This window comes from Maniola hyperantus, chromosome 11 (assembly GCF_902806685.2).
Source record: "Maniola hyperantus chromosome 11, iAphHyp1.2, whole genome shotgun sequence".
NCBI lineage: Eukaryota > Metazoa > Arthropoda > Insecta > Lepidoptera > Nymphalidae > Maniola > Maniola hyperantus.
Genome location: NC_048546.1, coordinates 5,250,752 through 5,261,971, shown reverse-complemented (window position 1 = coordinate 5,261,971; position 11,220 = coordinate 5,250,752). Strand labels below are relative to the sequence as shown.

Sequence of the window (11,220 nt, the reverse complement as noted above, 5' to 3'; positions counted from 1 at the left end):
GGCATAGAGACTTAAAAAGTTAGGAACTCCATAAAAAGATGAATAAGTAGGTACTATGATAGTTATTCGTAGTGTAGTCCGTGTCTACCAAGTTATTTCTCAGTCCTGTTAAATATGAAAACATCCAAAGCAATGACCAAAAAGCCATTCTGATAATTCCGCAGTCAAAACACAAAAATGCCGGTATTATATTGTTTCCCGCCCTCACGTCAATCGTGACGCGAATGCATAATCAATCAGTAATTCAGAAGCGTCGCATGGAAGCATCCCACTGCCAAATCATCCATCCAAACCATACCATCTACTCTATACACAGGGGATTTGAATTTCACAAAGATTCCAAGCTTTATTTGGGTTCCGCAGGTAGATAATATTTTTTATTCATTTAATTGGGATATCTCACCGGTTAGAGTAAAATTAAAAACATACATAAGTAGGTACTCTGCGTAAATTGTAGGCGTTAAAAATAACGTCTACAATTATGTAGGTTATAGGTTGCCACAGCTTGTGATAAGATAAAAATAATCTAACTGAACAGCATTATTCGACTCTTCATTATAATAATCCTACCCGGCGTGTGCTACTACGCTAAAAAAACCGTATTTTTTAATCTTTTAATCGAAGCAGACATAACTTGGAAAATCAGTGATAATGTCTTTAAGCGTTCAAACTATCCTGATCCTGACACGTGAGTGATATTCATCCCATAGGCTTCTAAAGTCTATGATTCATCCATACCTACTGATATTATAAATACGAAAGTGTGTCTGACTGCCTGTCTGTTACCTTTTCATGCCATTTCGTTTAACTGATTTTGACGTGGTAGGTACGTGCGTGGTGCAGACTGCAGAGATCGCTTGCATCCTGGAGACGGACATAGGCTGCTTTTTGTCCCGGAAAATCAAAAAGTTTCCATGGGATTTTTAATCAACGTCGATTGCAGGCATCATCTATGGCATACCTATTTGGTACAGAGATTGCTTGCATTTCGGAGACGGGCGAATGTAAAATATTGTAGCCATTTTTATTGTAAATCAAAGAGTTCCATAAGAAAAACCAAGGAATATTTATTATTTATTTGTAGCACAAATAAAGCCTTTTTAGGCTGACATACAGCAACATGAAGCTTTTAAATAAAATATTTGAAAAATGTCTTTTCATAGACATAGATGGCGCTGTCGTATATTTGAGTCACGTTATTTGCGATGTTCTTGTAAGTCATATCATCTAAGCATTACCTCGTTTTTCTTCAAATGAGAGAGAAAAGACTGATGCATCTTTTAATTTTTGAAAACTGCACTGTTACACTTACAAGTGCAGTTGAGAATTCGAGATTAAAACTTGAAAGTGTTTGATATTTGAGGATAAGAATTTTTTGAAGAACTAGCTTATCCTCGCGACTTTGTCCGCAAGGACTACACCAATTTCAAACCCCTATTTAACCCCCTTAGGGGTTGAATTTGCAAAAATCCTTTCTTAGCGGATGCCTACATCATAATAGCTATCTGCATGCCAAATTTCAGTAGTAGTTTAAGCTGTGCGTTGATAGATCAGTCAGTCAGTCAATCCTTTTTATATATTATTTAGATTGCCAATGATGCCAATGAGGTGCCAATGTGGAGTCACAAAACAATATGACGAGTAGATAGACGGTTCGTGCGGCTAATTGGCACCGGCTCCAAAAAATATTACTATAGAACTACAATAACTCTTGTATACATAATATATTGGGTAATAAATTAAATTATTTTTTACTTTTGAATGTTCGTGGTTATTGAAGTCGGTTTATTTATTTTTTGAATTTTTTTTTGTTAATGACTGTATGAATTTTGTTTTTATATAAAGAACCCATGGAGCAAACCGACTAGCACTTAGCCAATATTATTTTTCTGTTAAGCATTTCGCTGGTTTTAACCAAACGCCTTTGCGGTTGAAGGGAGGCGACAAAGAAATATTGAACGAATGAATGAACGATAATTCTAAAAGCTTTTACGCCTGTTTATCTGAGTTCCTGTACTCCGCTGGGAGTTACAATATTGATGTTTTGACAGGGGAAGAAGGATTTTTAATTATTGTGATGCATAAATTGCGAAGTCATTGTGACGTCTCAGGTTTAGTATCGTCAGATTTTTTAAAATATAAAATGCAACTACTTAGTTCTCTCTGGTACGACTTATTGTTATATTGTTTAAAATCCTGCAAATATTTATGAAGAAAGCTTGAATATCTGGGCCATATAATACGCAATTCAAAATATGACCTGCTACAGCTTCAAGCCAAGATAAAAGTCAAACGTAGATGAACATCCTGGCTTAAGAAATACGAACCTTGGTCAGTGGTTCATTATGAGTACAAAGTCACGGTTTAGGCGTTAGTACTATCATACAACAGCTATAAATCAACTGAGTCTTGCAAAGGTTACGAGTGACTGAAGGGTGTAATAACCTAAAAATAGCAGCTCATTTCATACCACTAAAGTGAACATGGTAGTCTCGACTACTGTACAAACTGTTCATGCGATTATAATCTTTACGGCTCGTGATATAAAGATGATATTGAAGTGTTTGTGCTGTAATGTTGTAAGAGTAAGTTCATGTCATAACCTCTGAAGGAAATTGGAGAAAGTGTGTGACATCTTCAACACGATTTATCTAAATCGTGTTGAAGATGTCCCTATTTATACTGGGATGCCATGTACTTTATTGCCATATTTTTTATCGGTACTATAGGTCTTACGTTTGAGCAGTATTGCAGGATTCATAGTATTTAGTCTAAGCTAAAAAATCCTGAAGCAGCGCCTAATATTAGGGATTTTTCTTAAAAAAAGGAATTCCATAAAATTGACTGACAGCAATAGAAAACATTCAAGATGGTCTAGTCGAATGCGATAACAGGTTGTCGACTGAAGAGACTTGAACTTAATACGTAGTGTTCTTTTAACTAATTAATCTTAGAATCTATAGTTTTATCATGTTTTCTTTGAATTCATTGATTTTTAATATTGTTATTTTTTTGTAATTTCGCAATCTCGAGGTGGGCGTTAACAACTGTAACACAGCTTCTAACTAAATCAGTTGTTATCGTTCTTCACTTTTAAGGCAATGTAACGAGAAAAAAATCTTTTTTTCATTTTCATTTTCAATTTGTTATCTTTTTTTGTGGGTACCTACTGTGTTATTTAACTTCAGAATTTCACGGAATCAAAAATCAGACTATGAAAGAAAAGTTTATGAAACTAAAAAGTTGCATGTATGAATTAATGAAAGTGTCTGAGTGTAGTCGAAGCTGAAGCGATGAGCAATTCCGGTGCTGTGATTGGCCGAATTTCCCCCGAGGCCTGCTGCGACACAACTCTTAATTTCTTGCCTCGGTTTCTTGTCCGTGTAAGGGTAAAGAGTTATTTGATATATTAAGTTCATTTCATGCTATCAATACACGGATATCTAAAGTTATAGAACCAACCAAGTTAAGTAGCACTTTTTCCGAAAATGTTTGGTTTGAAAGTTTTAGTTTCTCAGCAGACAATGCTTTCCATACTTGTCGGTGATACAGCCAAAAAGTAGATTATTAAGATGCTGTAAGCCACTTAAAATCAATTTTATTTGACGATGATGACTTTTTGACGCAGCGGCCATCGCAGATTTCTCAATTTCGCAAACTTGCTAATAAAAGGGGAATCCTTCACTTAGCAGTCGTGAAACATAAACATATGCTTCTATTTATCCGTTTTACACGACTGGCAGATGTGTATCCAGGCTTGTATGTTTTCAGGTTGTATGTATGTGAGTTTATTTATTCCACTATAACTTCTAAACTCTATCTTTATAATCCTTACATCATCCCGAGTGACGATAACTATAAATTTAAAAATAAATAATGGCGCCTGTAGGTTTGTCGCCTTTTACAAATGTGATTTTTTTACTTTTCATTTTCATTCTTGGCAGGACAGTCGTGTTTGTTATTTATTAGGTGCGACTTGTTCAAAAATATAATACGAACATTCTGAAATGTTGAGTCAACAAGCATAATTTTGCAAGACCTCATAACATCAGTAAGTTACCATTAAGTAATAAGTACATGGGGTTTATTAAACGCACTCACAAGTGAAATATTTTAAACAAAACCGCACTCAAATCACACGTCGCCGAAGCGGAAGAGTGAGCTTGCTCATTTCGAAGGGAATTAATGAATATTAAGTGCACGCGCACCCATCCTGCCGTAAATATAACAAAAGCGCCATCTTGCGAATGGAGACACTTAATTTTCTTTGAACCTCTGGGAGTTAGATTTACATTACAAGCAGAGCGTTATATCAAAATGACAAGCTACAAGGAAATGATTTTTAAGTGATGCATATAGGGCATGCAATAGTGAAGGAAAACATCGTGAGGAAACATGCATACCTGAGAGTTCTCTATAATTTTTTCTAAAATATGTGTGAAGTCTGCAAATCCGCACTTGGCCAGCTTAGTAGACCCTCAATCCTTTTCATTTTGAGACCCGTGCTAGGTGTTAGGTTGTTGATGATGACAGCTCAAATTACTAGACGGATCTGGCTGAAATTCGGCATAAAGATAGCTATTACGGTGTAGACATCCATAAAGAGAGAATTTGTGAAAATTAAACCCCTAAGGGGGTAAAATAGGACTTTGAAATGTGTGTAGACTGACTGCGCGGACGAAGTCGCGGGCATGAGCTAGTTTCATTATATGGATTTAACAAACATTAACATTTTTAAAAACATTTTAACAAATAAAAACTGGTAGTGGTAATAAAAACTGGTAGTGGTGGTAGGTACTGTAAAATCGTGTTTTTAGGAAAATTTCAACAAAAAACATTGTCGGTAAATGTTAATACGGTCCGCCTTCACACAGCGCTCCTTTTCCTATATTTGTTATTCTGAAAGGGCATTATTACGGTAGCCGTCCGACGATGATGGATTGTTACCCTCAAATCACATGAGATTTGAGCTATTATGCGTACAAAATAACTTATCACGCGCCATTTTAACTTTATGTTTTAATTGTCATGCCAAAAGTACGACTTTAGTCCTTATTTCAAAGGTGAACCGTACTTTTCACATGACAGCTGACCATAGAGTTAAAATGGCGCGTGGAAAGGCCTTTTGCACGGAGTATGCAGATTTTTTTGCATCTTTGACAGCAATCATTTTACACAAGAAACATTCAAATGACATTCAGTCTTCTAAAAGACAAAAAGATGACTATCGACATACTGTCGAGTTGTTCGAGGTAATATAAGTCATTCGCATCACGTCTTTGATTGGTCACAGTTTTGATGACAATTGACAAAGTTAAAATGGCGCATGAGAAGTCATTTTATACGTATAATACCGTATAGCAGTTGTTAGAGCTTGTTATCATTCGTAACCGCGGAGTAAATATTTGAAGACTGTCTTGCGCTTAATTTATTTTGACAAATCATCTTTTTCTTCGGATAAAGGTATGTTTACCAGCGGAATGTAGGGTAGGGCCCTTAAATATATTTCACATACAAAGTTCCGTTTTTTTGTATCGCTTTATTTGTTTTAGATAGTGTATCTCGTACCCTTATTGCAAAAACCGATTATCTGCACCAAAATTTGAGCGAAACTTTTTGAGATTATAAGTATTTGAAACTTTAACGATACAAAAATTAATTATAATGATATCAATTTTTAAACACTTATCGTTTTTATAAACAAGAAACTATTCAAGAAACGTTAAGTAGGTTAATAATTAAAAAAAACTTTCTAGATTTTCAATAAAAAGAAGAAAATAACCGGTAAGGAGCTCATTTAGTTGGTTTTTCCTGACTGTAGGAAAACTACCATATTTTCAAAATTACTGTTCTGGTAGCTCTATTGGCATTTTTTATTTATTCATTTGCTTTGGATAGTAATAACCATCAAAACAAAAATAATTTTAGTTCAACTATAGCCAGTACAGGTGTAAAATAAATATCTTTAGTTGCTTTTGGCTGAAGGCAAAGTAGATTTTATTTAACTTTGTACGTACTAACGGCAGCACCCCACGATTTTTTACACGTAATGGGTAAATTTTAATAGCCTACGTTATTCCTTATAATCTCAGCTATCTTTAAAAAAAAGTTTCGTTGAAATTTGTCTAGCCGTTACACAAATTAACACATTTGAACAAACAATCTATCTGGTTTTATTATATTAGAATAACTCTGTCTGCCCCTTGGATTCATCAGAAATTCAGAAAATGCACTTCCTCTTGAATCACTATCTACTGATGAAAACCGCATTAAAGTCTGTTGCGTAGTTTAAAAGATCTAAGCGCACATACATACGATTACATACAGTGGGACAGACGGCGGGAAGCGACTTTGTTTTATACTAATGTAAAGATATTAATAATATTATAGATTTAATTAAAAAAAACAATACTTTTACAAAAATATCTTTATTTAATATTTAAATAAAAAAACTGGCCAAGTGCGAGTCAGGCTCGCGCAATGAGGGTTCCGTACTACAGTCGTATTTTTTCGACATTTTGCAGGATAATTCGAAAACTATGATACATAAAAATCTGTTTTAGAATGCACAGGTGAAGACCTTTCATATTATGATACCCCACTTGATATAGTTATCTTACTTAGAAAACTCAAAATACTAATTATTAGTTCATGACCACATTTTAATATTTTTTGGGTGATGTAACCACAAATTCACGGTTTTCAGATATTTCCCCGAATGTCTATGTAATGTGCTATAAGATCTACCTGCCTGCCAAATTTCATGATTCTAAGTCAACGGGAACTACCCGGTTTCTTGACAGACAGACATACAGACAGACAGACAGACAGACAACAAAGTGATCCTATAAGGGTTCCGTTTTTCCTTTTGAGGTACGGAACCCTAAAAAACGTAGTTTATTCTTCTAAGCTAGACAGAGAACATGTGTCATCAGTGTCAGAGAGAGTTGCAGCTGGCAATCGATCAACACTGCTATCTTCAGTAGCCAGAGACTGGAACCACCCATGATACTCTTCCGGTATTACACATTTATTGCATAGATTAATCAGATCCTTCTTCTTAGCTATGGATATAGGGAGACGTCCGCTATATAGTTGTTGTAAGGGTGGAAAGATCGTTATCTTTCCTGAACTGGATGGTTGTATACGCTTGTTCTTGTCTTGTCGTGCTTGTCTTGTGGCATAACCATGGTTTGCAGGTGAAGAGGTCGTTGGTCGGCCCAAGTTGGTTTTCATGGACGTAGTGATGTTCAAGATCATAAATTCATTGGACATGTCATAATTATAGTAAATCTTATTATCTCCTTTCAGATACTTCATTCGTTTAATCTTGAGCCAGTTTACTTTGTCTCCTTCTGTGTTCCTATTTCTATTTATTATAATAGTCTCTGCCAATACCTTCAAATCTTTAAATTCATTGTATTTGAATTCTTTAACATGGTAAGCGTTCTTTGTAACATTCTTACCTTCATGTTTATAAACTTTTTTAGACCTAGCCCGTTTAAAAACATTTATCCAGTCAGACATACAGTAGATGTCACAATTTTTCCTTGCAGTTTCTATGGCGCTGTGCATGGAGTCAGCTTCCATGTAGCTGTGACCGGATTCGAGGAACTTGTGTTCTATTACATCTAGGTGTGTGTCCTGCATCATGATCCACAATAGTATGGCGGCAATATACTGATTACGGTTTTGACCGCCACACGTATCAGAAAACAAGCTGACTTCTTTAATATGCTTTGGCACGCATGTGGTTAAATAATGATGTAAAATCGTTCCGATTTCAGCGCTACCTTTTTTACCATGCACTTCATTCCAAACAAAACAGTAAGCTTCATTGGGAAGTGCGTTTTCGTAAATGGTTAAATTGTAAAGTGTCAATTTTCTTGTATAATAGAGAAGACCCACATCAGTACTGGGAATTTGCAATATTGCTTGTAAATCAAACGAAACTGTTAAGAAATCAGTTTCTTTTTCAGCTCTTTGTTTATCTTTTTGTTATTCCCGATTACATGTTTCCTTCCTTTGTATATGTTCATCATAATCTTGCTGTAGTTTGCCTTTTTCTTCGCCGTCGGCACGCTTAAATTTGGTACATAAAAGACATTGGTCTTTCTTAGGCATAAAAAAACCTAAATTAAATTCTGTAGAGAAAATCCTTCGATATGTCATTTCTGATACAATTGGTTCGTTATTTTTGTTTTTACATTCTTCTACATAGAGAGCGTACATTTTGCTTAATGTAAGCCCAGTATCTAAATATCTGCGTTTCAACTTCTTTCGCACATAGTGACTTTCCATGCTAGGAAATGATGCTATGTGCTTTTTAACGGCTTCTACCATCTCAGATGACGTTTTATTTGGGGGCTCACGACGTCCGCGCGGGTCCTGTCCTTTTGAGTACTGTCCCAAACTATTGCGGTGCTTTACAGCATCTGCTATTACATGCGGTGAAATGCTTAATGTTCTGCAAAAAAAATCTTGGCACACATTTTTTTTCTCCCCTTCAATTATAAAGAAACATTGTTTACTATACTTCCGCTGTGTAGATCGTTTTCTATTCAAAAGAATCCTCTTTGTAGGTTTGACTTCAATAATACTTAATATAAACTGTTTTTTTGAAATGTAGTCTAGGTTCCAGTATTTCCTGCACAATTCTTTACGAATATTTTCGGTAACATGACTGTTACAATCAAATTTGCACTTAGAACAGTTAATAGGCTTAGGGAGTTTTGGTTCTCGATATTTCATTTTAGTTACGTATGGTAGGCCTTCAGCTCTACGTCTTTTCGCCAGATTCTTTTTCCATGTAGCTGGATCTTGTCGACTCCATCGAGAGCGTGGTTGTATAACTTTCCAAGTTAGTTTAAATATGTCTTCCGTTATTGTTTGGGCTACACATTGGGATTCATTATTTTTAGGAAGTTGTTTTGGTTTGCCAAACAATAATGCTATAGCTTTACTTCGCATTTCTTTAATATTTTCTTTTTTATTTAAACATCTGTCTGGATTTAACAACTCATCCAACTGTATTAATTCTGAATCCTCAGATTCAGATGTAGTAGGATGATGTAGATCAGCAGGTAAATACGAAGGGTCCTGATCTGAAAAGTCACCATCAAAAAGAGATTCATTTTCGCTTTCTTCCGTTGGTTCGTGATTTTCCATAGTTTGTTTTGATGAAATGTCAACTGTAATTGAAAGCAAAAGAGTTGAAGTTAATTGTACAAAAAATAAACAATATTATTGGATAGGATGCTAAATTTAAATAACTTCATTTTCACACATTCCTTTCATCATAATAATATATTCAAGTCAGCTAACTTGATCATCATCGTACATAGCTAAGAACATTCTCCCTTAAACCAGCTTTCAATTGAAAAAACTGCATCCACATCAGTCCACCTGTTTGCGAGCTACGTTGCCACTGACAGACAGACAGATGGCTTCGAAATTACCTATAACACTGTAGTCATGTTTGTATGTTTGTTCCTGTGGCCATACTAGGATCTAAACACACCACACATATACACACACACCTGTCTGTTTGTCTGTTACGGGAAGGGTAAAACCGCGGTGCACAGCTAGTTATATTTAAAGTGATTTTAACTTAAGTAGGTACCTACCTTCCACTGTCGTAGAAATTGGCAAATCACACGTCATCAACACTGTTGGTTTAGACTGACTTAAATACATATCATAAGCTTGCGATAGTAAGTCATCATTACACCAAAGATCATCTGTGAAACAAATCAAACTCGTTAGATATTATTTCGGCAGAACAATACTTTTCAATTTTGTTAGCAAAACCTGTTAGTACCGGCTTTATAACCTAAAGATTTAAATTATGTTACTTACCTTGGTTTTCTAAGGAACTTTCAAGTGTTTTTTTTTCATCATCTTTAGAGATACTCATTTTATAAAACTTCACAAAGATAACGAATACTTAATACTTTGTTTTCTCCTATTGTTTAAATACGAGACAATGATAACCGCAACGCTCGACAATCGGCGCACGATTAAGAACAAGCGCGCGTTGAATGTAGCGTGCGCAAGAGAAGGCTATACATGGATAGTCGGTTTTAACCGAAGCTAATTCGGAAACTGTCTCACATGTACTTAATGAAAGAAAAAAGTAAACACAGATAATTGATAGTAGCTGAAGATATTTGGAAACCGTCGTAGCCCAGTTATACAGTAAAAGTGAGCTATAGTTATCTAAGTTGTTTTACCTGCAATAATTTTAACCAAATATGGTGTTTTATTATTCTGCAAAAAGCAACTAATGTTGTTTAGTTTGTTTTACTGGTAGATACATCAGCGATTTCTAGTATAATAATAAAAGCTAAAACCAGTTACCGCAGGTTAATATGTATTAACAGAATAATAAGACATAAAAATAAATCAAGCAACTACATCTGAAAAGTGTTATAATACGAAACATGGTTTTTGTGGTATAGATTTATAAATCTAAAGTATTTAAATGAGTTTAGTTCTTTTTTTAGGAAGATAATTAAATCATACTTGAAGGTAGTTGCTTTTAACCCTAGCTATCTCCGTAAAAAAGCGTCGTAACAGATAATGGGTTTTACCTGTAGCTTCGTCGTGACTGGAAGAGTCGATTGGCATATTAACCTAATTTTGGTACAAAAATGCAGATAATCGGTTTTTGCAATAAGGGTACGATCTATTTAAAACCCTTTTTTTTGTCATATTATTATCATACTGAATTCATAGCTTTTCGTATTTTTAGTTTTGTATTTATTCACATAAGCGTCCTTCAGTCTTTTAAATGCTGGCTCCTCAAGAGTAATTAAGTAATCTATTCCATTACTTTATAACTTTTGAATAGTCAGTCAACATAGACGGCCTACTCAGTAATTAACCAACATCAAACCTGTTGTACCTATATCAAATATTTGAAAAGAGCAGCCGCCGAGTTTCTTGCTGGTTCTTCTCGGCAGGAAAGGCATTCCGAACCAGTGGTAGATGCATCCGACTATTCGTAAGCACTTGTAAAAGTTTATACGAATAAAAAAGATTTTCATTTCATTTCATTTCATTTCATTTCATTTCATTTCATTTCATTTCATTTCATTTCATTTCATTTCATTTCATTTCATTTCATTTCATTTCATTTCATTTCATTTCATTTCATTTCATTTCATTTCATTTTCATTTCATTTCATTTCATTTCATTTCAAAACATAAAAAACTAAT

The 11,220-nt window shown here is 34.8% G+C and overlaps 1 protein-coding gene across 1 annotated transcript; it reads right to left on the bottom strand.

Annotated features, from left to right (window-relative positions):
* Positions 1-7,998: 7,998 nt before the first annotated feature.
* LOC138403039 (uncharacterized) lies at positions 7,999-9,766 on the bottom strand. The gene is made up of 2 exons (XM_069501988.1): positions 9,627-9,766; positions 7,999-9,191 (listed from the first exon to the last, which is right to left on the bottom strand). Exons 1-2 carry the CDS (start codon positions 9,694-9,696, stop codon positions 7,999-8,001), a joined length of 1,263 nt encoding a protein of 420 aa, XP_069358089.1. The 5' UTR covers positions 9,697-9,766.
* Positions 9,767-11,220: the final 1,454 nt, after the last annotated feature.